We start from the raw sequence: 14,539 nt of genomic DNA, 5'->3' as shown, positions 1-14,539 counted from the left end.
ATAAAGACCCACTTATCACAGGAAAAAAAACATGGGAGGACCAAGGAGACATTTTTGGGTCATCCCAAAGTCAGACTGTATTGGTCTACTTTTCAATTACCAATAATCTATGCAAGCGAGTGATCTACGCACATGTTGTGTACGTTATAATATGTTTGCACATGTTGCATTATATTTATACAGAACTGGTTTACTCTTTTCAATTACCAACTGGCCAACATTTAAAACTTCAAAAAAGAAATAGCAATTAAAAAATTCTAAGTGGCTGATATAAAATGTATTTGTTTTAAGACAAAATTGTCATCTGAAAATGTAATAATACAATAATTAATGTCACAGAGATATTCTCCAGATGTATGGCCCTGCTTTGCAAATCACAGTTTCTCACATTATCATTACTGTCAAACAGGAACCAAGCCCAAAAATGCCCATGATAAAACAAATAAGCAAGACAAACTAAGCTATCTTGTGTGCATGCAAACCATTTCCTTGGGGTTCCCTGCGATTGTTGCCCCACTAATATTAAAATACCATTGTATCACATATTCACTTGCTTTCCACTTTTCCTAAAAGTTAACAGGAAATATTTCTGGTTTGATACAAAGAGAGAATGTAAATATACTTGACCAGTGTGTTGCCGTCTTTATACTTTAGTACCACTTAGTTTCAATGTACTGCTCTCTCGCTGCCTTTCTTTGCATTGGAGATTATTTACTGTAAAATAAACCAAAAACAAAACAAAACATCAACCTACATGTTACATGTTTTCTGGCTTATCAAAGTAATTAAACAAAGTATTAAAGTGATATTCATTGCACACATGTACGAAAGTAAACACTGAACTGCCAAATTTCAAAACGCAGTTTGACTCAACTTCACTCATTCTACGCTGTTTGAGCTACATCAGTATTTGTCCAATAGCGATGTTGTCTTTAAACTCTTTGTATATGATTGCACCCCTTAATGAACACCTGAAACTGTATGGCACATTTCAGATGTTTAAATTGTTAGTAAAAAGGTTGAAATCATAGTTGTCAAGACTTTGTGTGTTTTAATAGAAAAAAAACATCTAAAAGATCTTTTGTTTTCTGCATTTTACTAATCCTCAAATTATAGGTACAATCATTTGCCATTTCTAGCAAGCACATTCAACATTTACACTTCATTTTCCCTGCATGATAATACTAAAGAGTTAAAGCAACACTAGAGAATTTTTTGTAACTTAAAATAATGTTTCCAAAATCTTTTCAGTGGTTCATCAACTTGTAACAGGGTGAACGGCACTTCTGCATTTATTTTTCGGCGTTATTGGCTATAACCGCACTATACAAGTTTACCAGATTGGGTAGCGGATGTGTGGTTCCCATGAGACATAATGGGACAATTCCGCTTCCAACCTGTAGAAGGACCAAAGCGTGAAAAGTTCCCTAGTGTTGCTTAAATCAAGACACATCTCAGCCTTTATCAGAAATTTGACACTGATGGACATGAGTGATAATGCAATGTGTAAAACAGATCAGTTTGGATAGCTGGGTGATGGAGTAATCTAGTAGACCAAAAAATGACTTTTAGTTTCATCATATTATATTACATTTATATTGTAATTTTCTATCTACAATGTTACCATGTTGCCATTGCACTGCCCAACGGATCAGGCTGAATTTGAATTATCAATTGAACATTTAAACAACTAAATCAAAATTCCCCACCCCTTGTTCAGTGTTGTCATAAACAACTTCTCAGTTGACGTTTCAATTAAACATCCCTGAGAGATGCAGAAATCACAAGATAGCACTGCAGTAAGGCCCAGAGATTGTACTTTCTCTAGATTGAAATATTGGACTTCAGTACTGGCTCCCACTGTCATTTACTGATTCAAAGACAAGTAAGATAATTAGGAAAGCCTGTGTTTTCGGTGTCAGTTCATACAAATTTAGACATATCCATTTTCTAATTCACCCTTACTCACACTTGCACTTAAACATTCTGTAGTTACTTACATTTTTTCTCACCCTAAGACATGTTTTTAACTACTGAAACAAAAAGGTGTGGGCCTACACATTACAGAGATATTAACATTGGTGCACCGAAGAAGGCAGAGAAGAAATAAACAGTGAAGTTGTGAGGTGCTAGTAAATATACAGTGTAGGTTAAAATGCTGCATCTCCTCAAGATTAGTCTACAGTATATCCACCGCATTCCACTTTACTCCGGTGCCGCCTGTAATTCCTCCGGATGTCGCTAATTTTCGGCCAGCTGTCTGTTCTGTTTTCTTTGTGTTGGCATTTTAAACTCCGGTCGATTTATGGGGTCTATGGTTAACTGCTCCTCAGATCTTTGTAGGGTAAATGGAGACAGCTAGCAAGATCTGTCCCATCTGAGTTTTCTGTTGCATGACTACAGCAACATTTGAACGTACACTTGCTCCACCAAAACAAGTTCCTTCTCGAGGCACCGTGGCTACAATTAAGCACATTGACCATGCATGATCCATCCATAACTAGGTTTTGACATAGTCTTGTTCATTAGCAGATATGGATTTCAAACTATTTATGTAGATATGACCCTTCATGCAGCATTATACAGTACATCTCAAAATAATACGGTTACTGTTACATTTTTGTTTGCATGCCTGAAGTTGACAGTGGAAAAGATTGTTCTGCCACTGACAACATAATCTTAAAATTGTCAGGGTTTTCACAGACATTTTATTTGTACAACAATCACGTTCTCAATGGCATCCACTTTGATTTCCTTTTTTCTTTTCTCTGCCAAACCCGGGTGTTTCTCTTAATAACAAGCACGAGGATTAAACTAGAGGGTCCCATTCAAGGATTTTGAAAAAGATCAAAACTGATCTATTCAAGGGTCTAGGCAGTTTGGTTTGATTCACATGCATAATCAATATATTTGACAATTAGAAAACATATGCATTGTCCTGTATAGTATAAACTCTTGAACTGGAAATAATGTAGGCTGCCTCTGGCATTCTAAGCTATATTTCGTTTTTGTTAATTCATCTTCACTTCACATCTTCCTTCAAAATCCAGCTAAATACTTCCAGAAGGGGAACAAAACATAAACAGTATGAGCTGGAAAAAACAATTAAATGATAATGTGACACTGAAAAAAGTGTACATGAGCATACAAGGCGTTACATCCTCTCAGAATGAAGTATCACATTAAACCAATCACCTGAATTACCACAAAATGTCCATATCCACTGTAAAAAGTTATTCATATTCATATCTATAAAAAACAGTACAGTACACGTAGAAAAGGGTGGTCCATGTAGATAGCTTTCCATCTATTTTAGGTGACTGCTGTGTGCTGTATAGTGGTCTCTCTCTTTAAATGTTGCTCTAAATTAAAGTGTCATTGCTAATACTGTTTCAAAATAACAAAACAATGGGGCAATCCTGCTTCTTATCTTGGTCACAGTTAACATGAAAACTCCTTCAGAGCTTTAAAACACAGTCCAACACATACTATAAACCCAACAATGTCACTCAGTCCGTGGCAACAATTCAAATCCAAACGATCACGGAGAAGGAGGAGGTGGCTTTAGTGTAGATGGGGGCATTACATCTGATTTCTGCATCTCTCCTGTTTCATCTTGGCCCAAGGTGGACTTAAGTGAAGATTGTGTGAACCTTCGGATGGTGCTGGTGAAAGACGGGTACAAGCTCATGATGGAGCCCCGAGACCAGTCAAGGCGGGGGCTGAGTCTCTTAAGAACTGATCTTCGGAACAGGATGTATACCCACGGATCCAGGATCTGGTTCCAGGTGGCAAAGCGTAGCCATAGCAAGAGGCTTTTTATCTGGAGGGGACTTCCGGATAGCACTGTTTGTGCAATAAAGATCTGGTGGAAGTGGGAATGAGGATGAAAATAAGAAAAGGCAAGGAGGGAAATGATGGAGGGACGAAGTGGGAGATGGATGAAAGGTTTCATAGGAAGTCCGTCAAACAGTAAGGAGAAAACAGGAAAAAAGATTGAAAGACAGCAAATTATGGTTGAAAAGAGTGGGCAGGAGAGATGAAAAATAAGGAACAAGAGGCACAAGATGAAATTGGTTAATATTGCAAATGCACACACACACACACACACACACACACACACACACAGACACAGACGCACACACACAGGAACATAATTAGCCCCCTGCTTTAATTAATCTGCATCATTTTATGTGAGGCATAGCCTTATTAGCATTAGACCAACAGTTTCTTGTTGTGGGAAAACATGCTAACAAGCTCCTTTAGGACTGACCTGGCTTATGTATTGTTCCAAATTCAGCTGGTGTCAAAAAATGGTTCAAATGTGGTTTACACCAGAGCAATGCGAGGAGCAAATAATATAAATATTAATATAAACTGTTGCATGCAAGTGTTGTATTAAAGTGCAAACCACAGTTTTAGTAAGGCAAACTTTTCTCAGAGGCAGAGGTGCTCCAGAGACTGAAACTATCAAAGAGGCACAGTTGTCCAGTGTGCATGTTACCTTAGTTGCTTCCACTTCCACATATGGTGGCATTCACGGTTTTGCTTACTGACAACAGCCTACTTTAAGCTATTGTAGTGAGAATGCATTTTTCAGCAGTATAAAATACTGAGCTTGAATAACTTTCTTGACGCTTAACACTTATCTGTAAAGATTTCTGCAGCTGTGCTTCAAAGAAATGTTTGAGTAACTAAACAATTGCAACTACAATCTGCAGATTGTTAAACTTGATAGTTTAACGATCTGCAGAATGTAGTTGTTTTGGATGAGAAACATGTGTTAGTTTCAGAGAATGAAAGCAGATGCAGAAGCAATAACAATCATGACAAAGGGCTGAAACTATTTAAGTGAACGGTTTTTTAACTGACTAGGAAATTAAAGTGTAGATAGCAGAAGCAAAACAATGATGAGACGTGGATGCACTATGAAACATGCTACCAAAAATACTTTGAGCTTATGGGTATTGGTTTGGAAGCTGCAAGGCATGGCGTAAACAGAGTTGTACAGTCCATTCTTAAGTATCATTGCCAGATGTTTAGGACATGCTGAGGAAGCCGGTCATCCACAGCCAAACGTTATGATGGGGGCGTGCAGTCACTATAAAGGGGTACTGCGTCATTGTAATAACCCTTCAAAGTTTTAGTTTTACTTTTTACTCGCCTTAGCCGGGACACTTTACACATGATGTATATCCAGGGGTCAAATATCTGATTGCAGGTGGCCATTCGTATGTGGAACAAAACTATTTCATCTTTTACAGGATCAGCAGTCACCACGCTCATCAGAATATTTATCTGTGCAGAATGTCACACAACTTTAGTTAGTTAAGACAGGGCTGCAAAAATATGTGCACCAGTCAGGTAGCTTTGGCACCCTTGTTCCTACCCTGACGAGGACACAATAGAAGCTTGTCCCATTGCTGATGATAACCTTTTATTCAGAAAAGTAATTGATGAGCTCTCAGAATAAAGCAACATCCTAAAATTATGCTCAATGACATCCAATATTGATGCAGGTTGTAAACTAGCCACATTTTTGCCAAATTAGCTTCCACCATAATGTTGCTAATAATCTGTCATAAGAAACACCATAACCGCACAAAACTATGGCACTGGTGGTTAAAGTAAAATCAAGGAGCCTGTGTGATTGTTGGGACTATTTTTAGTGATGTTGCCATGTTATTACTGATTACATTGGTGAGCACAATGTTGGAACCGACGGAGTCAATAGCTACACAAGTATAATCCAAGTTGTAATTCAATGGAGTTTTACCTTTTAAAGACACTGATTTAAACGCTGGTCTAAAGCCAAGATGTGTCATCTCAACTAAGGCTAAAGGGGCTTTAGAAGATCAGAGAGCAACTAGATAGGAAGCTACATTGCTAAGGAGAAATGAAGCATATAGAGGGGGGTGGAAAAAAGAAGCTCAGTGATGCCTTATTATGGTCTGAACAAGGCAGCTCTGACAGCAAGGGATAGATGGGTCTGGGTCTGGTGTTTTTTGGTACCTGAGAAATCCGTTATTTTGTCGACACAATTACTAAAAGTGCCCATCAACAACCTTAACAGTGATGTTTCATTGTTACTTTTGGTAAAATGTAGTCTATTAGATCACACAATTTAAGATGGCTTTCCAAATTAGAATCAAAATTTTTGTCTGATAAAGAGACATATTAAGCCGATGAAGTCTTTAGTATAGTTTTCTAGTGAATAACTATATTCTAAGATGTTTATAGTCAATTGCTAAAAAATGTGCCGCATTCAAACAAGTTGAAACAGGGACAGAGAAGTTTATGTGGAACGCTGGCCCAAAGCAGCTTTAAAATAAGATCAGAGTGCTTTATTCTGTACAGAAGAGGATTAGGGCCACAAGTAAAAAAAAATGTATTTGAGTTTGAGTTTAAAGTCAGAATTCTGAGAAAAAAGTCTGAAGTCTGACTTTAATCTCAGAACTCAGTACATTTTTTCACATTTGGCCCTAATCCTCGCCTGTAATTCAGCTGTTCCGTTTTATATAAGGATTAGAATTGGAAAGAATATTAATTTGTGTATATAATTATATGTATATATATATATATCTATATATATATAGATATATATATAGAATTATGTATATTAATAAATTATATATTACTGTACATGTATATAGATTTTTGATAAAAGATAACTATCACACAGAAGACTTTAATGTGAAGAGATAATATTTGTCTCATAGACTGAGCTCAGTCAACTTCTGTATCAACCTTAATTAATGCAAAGATACTGTACATAAAGACAGCGCTACAACAGGGAAGAGTGTGAAGTGTTCTTCTTACTGTGGCTTTACCATTTTGCATGAAGCCAGTCTTAAACATTATACATGCACACATATAGGGCCTACTTATTTACTAAAATGCAAACTCACCAGAAGGGGGCACCAGCAGATAGTAGCAATGACCATGATGAGGATGAGCTGAAGCATCATCTCTATTTCGTAGTCTCTGCGACGCTGCGACCCATCCTGTCCGCAGCACACCCGGATTAGGGTCACAACGCTCACCGTATTCAGAAAAAATGACACAGCGATGCACATCAACCCGACCAGAGAGAAGACCAGGGAGAAAGCCAGGTCACTTCCCCCCGAGCTGATGTTGAAAAAACACCAGGAGCCAGGCATCTGCATGTGGTAGCTCCCAATGCCCGTTAGGGGCAACAAAGCTATGCCACCTGCAATCAACCACACCATCAGCACCATGTAGACCGCCCGTCTCTTGGGCATGCTGGTGGAGCGGGCAAATGGAAGGTTGATGCCAAAGAAACGCTCCACAGCCATAGCGGCACCAAGCATGAGTGGGCACAGTCCGTAGAAGACCATGGACATACCCATGAAGTTGCAGAAGTAGCAGTTTGGATCTAAATGGCGCCAATTAAAGTGTGTAACATGGAAGGAGATCACGATGGAGCTAGTGACCAGAAGACCCATGAAGTCAGTGACCACCAGGCCACCCAGGAAAATCAGGAAAAAGGAGCGTGAGCGGCTATGTGTCTGCTGGAAGGACTTGAGGAGAACAATGAAGGCGATGAGATTGGAGATGAGACCCAAAGTGCCGAAGATGGATGAGAAGTATGCCGAGGCGATGGTAGGGCGGTATCTGAATGGAGGGCTGTTGACAGAGTAGCAGAGTGGGGTGTTGTTGGCGAGTGGAATGGCGGAGGCATTCATGGTGGACAGCTGGTGTGGGGTCGTTGATTTGAGATGACTCAGAGATGGAAAGACAATACCAGCGCAAGGAACTTCATTTCTCTCTTCGACCTCAAAAGTAAAAAGAGAAAAGTAAAATGTTGAAACATTAAATACCAATGAAATAAGCAAACTTTCTAGCTACTATGAGAGTTTCTGCTAGTTTTGTTGCACTTAAAATGTGGCATGGCATTTTTCTTTACTCTTGTTGATAATATGCTAAATGCTGGTCTTTATTCAAACTGCGTATGTTGAAACTGTTAATCCTGAAAATTGGTTTGGTTGGTTTGTTTATCCATCCATTTTTTAATACATGTTTATTCCTATCTAGAGTCATGTGTGGCTACAGGAACCACCCTTTATCAGTTGGTAGTCCACCACAGTCTCTTGCTTAAAAATGTTAAAGGATCATTCTGGTTTATCAAAATGTTACTTTTTATATTTTGTATTTGTTGTTACATAACTGTACTGTATTTACTAAAGTATTTGCATGATCTTGGAACATGGCTTGCATATTTTGAGGGAAATAGGAAACAAACCAACAGTGCAGTGAGATTATCTAAACTTTATTTGGAGGTTCTACTGAAAATGTTGGTAATTATTTCTCGTTTTATAGGAAAACTGTGCATGTACAACTACAGCAAGTCAAAATTGAAGTAGGAAGTTGGGCTGTAAAGTGAAAGTCAATGTAACAGCTCAAACACAGCAAGTACATAACACCCACACCAACAGAAGCAGACAGGGACAGCATGGGACAGAGTGACACAAAGAGCGATATAGACAGAGAGAGCTGTCATATCCTGGCAGGAAATACAGTTATGTGAGCAGTACTGACACAGTAAGGAACAGGAAATAAACACATCATATCGCAATCAGTCTATGATGTTGTCCCTAGTGGTCTGTCCCCAATATGCTGCCTGTTGTAGTCAGATGGTACACTGGCTTCAAGCTAAGTGGAGGTACACATTAGGCTGGATATTGAAGTGAAATCAAATATGGGAACTAAATAAGCATCATTGTACTTAAATAAATACACAATTATTTGTTTGATGGGATTATCGTGTGGGTATTGATATCATTATGAATAAAATACACAAATGAACAGGAAGTTTTAAAATACCATGATGTAAGATGATGAACATTTCCCAAATAAACCCGTACGATGTAATGTTTATTGTTGTTACCTGATGAACCAACTATGTGTATTTAAGTCACCATTCATTTTATCAGTGAACAAAAGGAGTAAGGATAGACTATAGTGTAGCTGTTATGTTCCTGATGGTGTAATGTTTTTTAAGATATGATAAAACTTTTAGGAAGAAGGAAATTGGGTCTTAAAGAAGAGAAAGAAAAAGAAAACTGGATGGTTCATTATAGAACTGAAAACTGCACTAGAAAACTTTGCATTTGATGCAGAGAGTGATATTTGTTTGAAAATTATTAAATTCGACACTCAGAAAACCTTTCTGATCATCCGACCGCTCTTGTTATTTGTCCAAAACTCAGCACTTTACTTGGGTACAATAATTGTTACCAATAAGAATAAGCGCTGATAATAATATACTATAAAATAATAGTACTTAGCATGCGCAACTACAGCAAGTCAAAGGTGAACTAGGAAGCTGGGCTGTAAACTGTAATGGATGATTACAAAGGATAGTCGCTGTAATTATTTCGCCATTTTCTTTCACTTTCTCTTTGTGAACTGTTTAGAACCTGTCGGATCATCTGACCGCTCTTGTTGTTTGTTTTAATCTCAGCCATTTACTTATCAGCCCTCACTTTATTTCACCACCACCATTACCACCATCTGTTTTTTTTAAGGTGTTCCTGCTTTCTACATTAAATTCCAACACATATTACTTCTCTGATAAATATTCTGTAGTAGTGGTGTTAAACACTTGGAAACTGAAGAATACCTTTAAAAAACGTTTGGCACAAATCACAATCAGGATGCAACTGAGCGCTGCGCCATTGCTGACTTTTACACGCCTGATGTAGCACGCATTGGTAGTTTTCCGGGAAAAAACAAAAATATCTGGAGGTTCAGCTGCACCACAACAAAAAGAGTCTTTTTTTTTAAGCCAGCCCCACCCTTGAATTTACGTCTCTAAAGTGAGAAACAACACATCTACCAACAGTGGGGGGAAAACATGTTGAATCCCAGACAGTATATAATTTACAGCTTGTTAAAAAACACATTTTACGTCACAATTCTGTGTTACCAAACACTCAACAGTCCTTGAGAACTGTTACTGTTACTTCAGTCCTAAATTAAGCCTTTACACAGGACTGGTGTTAATGACATCATGCATGCCAGCTAGAGCTTTGCTTGGTATGTATTTGCAGATTATGAAATTCTGTGAAACTAATTTATTTCTCATTTAGCAAAAACTAAATTAGAAGGTAACTTGCATGCAGCACACAAATTACAGTTGAGTTTGAGTTGGTTTACTTTTTTTTCTCCTTTTAAATCACTTTTGCTGCTGTTGTACTTTAGTATATATGCTGCGGCTAATTCACACCTGGGTGAAACTCTTTGACAGTCTTGACAATCTTAAAATGTCCTGAAGAAAAAATGCCCCTGCAATTGAGACCTTTAAGATAGGAATTGTATTCCGTATTTTTAAGATGATAAATATTTGATTCCATTCTGGCATTAACAAAGTGGGCATAAGAAATGTGCTGATGTATACATACTTTATGGGAAATGGATACATACATAAGTGATGTTCAGTGCACATTGTTTAAACGTTATAATCCTTTTAAATACGTATTGTTATTACCCAGTAGCCATGGATTTTTTTTGCCTGCCTAATTGTCAATTTTTTTCAGAAAGGCTGCAAATAGTCTGATAAAAGCTAACTACACAGGTCCTTCCATACCTTAGGGGATACTAGGATGAGACAGAAGTGCTTGACGCCAGCTCTTGTATGATCCTGAAAACCTTTAGAGTGTGCCATTAGCTAAAAGAGTCCATTAACATCTAAAATCAATATGTCATAATCAAAGTTGCTTCATTGAGGCAGACCAGTGGTTTCCCATTCAAACTAATGGGAAACCACAGAAGCGTAATGACGAGGTGCGTATGCTCTATGCCATGGAGAATGCAGAGCGTGTGCAGAATATCTGTTGAGAGGTTCCTGAGACAGTCTGCTGTCCATCTAATAACCTGCTCAGTCCATCATAATGATAATGAAAAAGGTTGTTATGCATGACTTTATAAAAGCAAAAGGGACAAAAGGACATGACAGCGAGCAATACATATGCAAGAATATAAAAACTATCCATAGCCAAATTCTATTGCATTTAGTCTACTTTGCCAATACGATTGGTTGACATTATGCTCTCAGTGAGGTGAACAAATAAAAAAGAAATTTCTCAGCCTGCTAGATAAAGAGAGAAAGAGAGAAAAGAAAAATGTAGATTTCTTTTGTTTTCACAAAAATCTGTTCAAGTTTCAAAGATTGTGAAGCTGACACTTAGGAAATATGTGTATGCAGGCTGGGTAGAAAGAGGTTTGATCAAACAACATGGGCTACTGTGAATGTTTGATTTAGAAAAACCTAAGTCATTTGAAGCAATAGCTTATGCTACACCAACTGTAGTGCTTTTAGAACTGAAGAAGAATCTTCTGAAACTGCGTTGAAACATGATCCAGCACCAAAAAAACCTGGGGTCAAAGGTTTCAGTTTCTGACAAAGAATTCTCCCACAGGGGATGAGCTTTTGTTTATTTTAACCTATGTATCATCAGTGGGAGAGGCTCCGGCTGGGCTGGGGGCCATTGTCCCTACTTCACCCACGTTCCCGCTCTCTGGTGGCGGGGGGGCTCTTTGCTGCTCTCCCTTGGGGAGGGGCATGGCTGTCCTCGGGACATGTGGTCGCGGCCCCTTAGTGCTTTCTGGCTACTGGGGTTCTTGCCCGCCTGTTGCTGGGGTCAATGGGACACGGTTGTGGCGTCCCACTCTCACTAACAAACTACATTCTGTGACAGGCTTACACTTACACTTACGCACGCACGCACGCACGCACGCACGCACGCACAGCACACACACACACACACACACACACACACACACACACACACACACACACACACACACACACACACACACACACACACCACACACACACACACACACACACACCACACACACACACACACAACCACACCCACACACCACACACACACACACACACACACACACACACACACACACCACACAACACACACCCACACACACACAACACACAGAAATTTCAGGTTGTCCATGGTTAGCAACAGGTAGAAGTACTCTTTATGCTTTTCATTAAGTAATTTATTTACATCTGATCTGTTATTATTGTTGTTCTCATGGCTGTGTGGTGCGGTGTTGTTTATTTATTTTACATGACTGTTTCTGATTTTCATTTTCCCTCAGTTGTTTTCTTATATCAAGCGTAAATAGCTGTTGTTGTTATATTGCTGGCTGTCTCTTTGTCATTCTTTTGTTGTTGTTGTTTGTTTCTTTGTCTTACTCAACTCCCCAGTCCCCATCCCCGTTGTCTTGCAGATTTTGTTGCTTTGTGCAATTCTTGCTTTCTTCTGTTGTTTTCTGTTGTCTCCACCCCATCCCCATCCCCTTTCTCTTGCAGGTATGGTCCCTTCTTTATGGTGTCTGTGAGGTATTTGTGCCCCCATCCCCATTTCTGTCCCCCTGCCCCACCCGGTGACAAATCATATATTACATAATAAATAATAAAAGTCAAAGAGACAAAAAAAGAAAAGACAAAGGAGTATATTTAAACTCTGTTGTTAAAAGTAAAATCTGTTTGGCACAACAAGGTATTCAGCCCCGCATACTGTATACCAGGCTGCGAGGCAGGACAGGTTTAAAAAAAGAAAAGAAAAAAAAAGGTAGGCTACTGAATGTCTCTGAAATGTGACTTCTTACAAGTGACACAATGACAAATGTTAAAGAAGTTTTCCATTTGTTGAAACAATGTGTAATGCTTGCATTTACATTTGCAAATTAATAGCAGCAAAACAAAACATAATCATTAAAATCGAAAAAATGCAACATCTACTGTGTGCCATGACAAATAAGAATCCTATAACAACCTTATTTAATCTGATAAACAGAAACAACATTTTTAATCATGTACAAATGTACAAGGGAAGGGTTAGCTAACCATTATTATAAAGACCCTACTAAGTTAGACAATTCGATCTTCAAACATTTTTTGGGGTTCCTCAGTTTAGACACGTCAAATGAGACATTTTAGGTAATCGGTCATGTTTCTTAAACATATACATAAAGTTGTTTACAAAGTGATTAAAATGTGTCTTACCACCACAGAAGCTCTTTAAAGGACCAAGTTGACTCTCAGTTGGGTTTGCACCAATCCATCCAAAACCATGTAGGCTTTCTGCACTTAATAACACAAACAATAGTCACGAAAAGAGGTGGGAAACATGCCACACACACCAAGTCCCAACAAGTCCCATCTGATGCAATTAAAGTCCTAAATGAAGTACTGCAGCAGGCTGTTAGCAGGAGCCCACAGTCATCTGCACTCTTCCCCCGAAGCTCAGATGCTCATCTCTGCCCCTCTAGACAGGCTTGCATTGGATCAGTAAACCCCTCCCAGAAAGACAAAAGAGGAAGGGCTCAAGGAAGACACCACAATATTTTAGGCAGAAGAATGAGCAACAGGGAAACGTCACTAGGCTTTTAACTGGAGTTACTCAGTGGTGCACAGTGGGGGAAAAGGGGTGATTGTCTCATGAGTATGTGGGATGAGAAGATGCATATGTTGTCCCTTCAGGCTCTAGAAGTGGTCAATGAAAGATTTGCCAACACACCAAGACATAGGATTTCTTCTTTTTATTTTGCTGTCTGAGAATAATGTTTCAAATACAAATGTACCAAGACTTTTTCTGACCAGAGACTCAAGCAAATAGAATAATGCACCTCATTTAACGACTCTAAGATTAGATTCAGTACTAGCCTGGAAGAACTGGAAAAAGCTGGACATGCCATCAGCAGATGTTTTTACTTATTTGTTTTCAGGTTTTATTTCAAATCCGACCTTCACGGAGTTTATAAAACTGAATGACTTGCTCAGATTGAAATATGCAGTGCAGATGTGTATCACGGCTGCCAAACACTTTCAGCAAAGCGCAGACCTCTAAATCAGTTACAAGGACGATCTAGCAGAAATTAAGGTAAAAGAGAGATTTCAGTTTTTTTTACTTTTTATTTTTACCTTTATTTTACCAGAATAAAAGATTACAGGATTATTGATGATAAAAGTCAGTTGTTATTTCCATTCCTGAAAAATATGCACAGTCCATAAATGTGTGTTGAGTCTAAGGAAAATAGTCTTCTAACTGCAACTTTACTTGGCATAATGTGCATCAGTAGACATTAAGTAAACAGTCTTAAAAGAATAGTTCAACATTTAAAAAAAATGCTTATTGTCCTTCTTGCTGAGAGTAAATTTGTGCACTCTCAATATCTGTGCCGTAAATACAGAGTTATATAAGCTCGGAACAAAGTCTCTCTCATGTGTTTTAATTGGCATCACACATTTTGTATCATACATAGTTTTTCTTTCTGAAGATTGCTTCTTCTTATCTATCTACTCTAATGTCATCTAAGTGAATGGAGCAATTGTTAGAAAATGTATATATCCTTGTGTGTCTCATTTAAACATTAGAACATTGAACCCAACAACTGAACCCTATTCATGTCGCTTTGTTCCGAGCTCGTAACTGCTTTCAGAATAGGCTCACAGAGGTCAAGCCAACAAATGATAGGATATGACACA

The 14,539-nt window shown here is 38.4% G+C and overlaps 1 protein-coding gene across 3 annotated transcripts; it reads right to left on the bottom strand.

Annotated features, from left to right (window-relative positions):
• Window positions 1–1,915: 1,915 nt before the first annotated feature.
• Window positions 1,916–13,323, bottom strand: tbxa2r (thromboxane A2 receptor). Of its 3 annotated transcripts, none has more exons than XM_032526624.1 (4): window positions 13,058–13,323; window positions 6,909–7,796; window positions 5,154–5,298; window positions 1,916–3,865 (listed from the first exon to the last, which is right to left on the bottom strand). In XM_032526624.1, exons 2-4 carry the CDS (start codon window positions 7,704–7,706, stop codon window positions 3,732–3,734), a joined length of 1,077 nt encoding a protein of 358 aa, XP_032382515.1. In that variant the 5' UTR covers window positions 7,707–7,796; window positions 13,058–13,323; the 3' UTR covers window positions 1,916–3,731. The 3 variants fall into 3 exon arrangements, with proteins under 3 accessions (XP_032382515.1, XP_032382514.1, XP_032382516.1); XM_032526625.1 differs by having other exon boundaries at window positions 3,670–3,865; window positions 5,165–5,298; XM_032526623.1 differs by lacking the exon at window positions 5,154–5,298 and having other exon boundaries at window positions 13,058–13,321.
• Window positions 13,324–14,539: the final 1,216 nt, after the last annotated feature.

This window comes from Etheostoma spectabile, chromosome 9, assembly GCF_008692095.1.
Source record: "Etheostoma spectabile isolate EspeVRDwgs_2016 chromosome 9, UIUC_Espe_1.0, whole genome shotgun sequence".
NCBI lineage: Eukaryota > Metazoa > Chordata > Actinopteri > Perciformes > Percidae > Etheostoma > Etheostoma spectabile.
This window is presented reverse-complemented; position numbering and strand designations above follow the sequence as displayed.

What these genes read in the sequence shown, in the direction of transcription:
- tbxa2r (XM_032526623.1), bottom strand. Translation starts at nt 7,706, where the DNA reads ATGAATGCCTCCGCCATTCCACTCGCCAACAACACCCCACTCTGCTAC. An exon ending in TCTGCTGGTGCCCCCTTCTG is followed by an intron (nt 3,866 to 6,908) that starts GTGAGTTTGCAT and finishes CACTTCCACCAG; the next exon opens with ATCTTTATTGCACAAACAGT.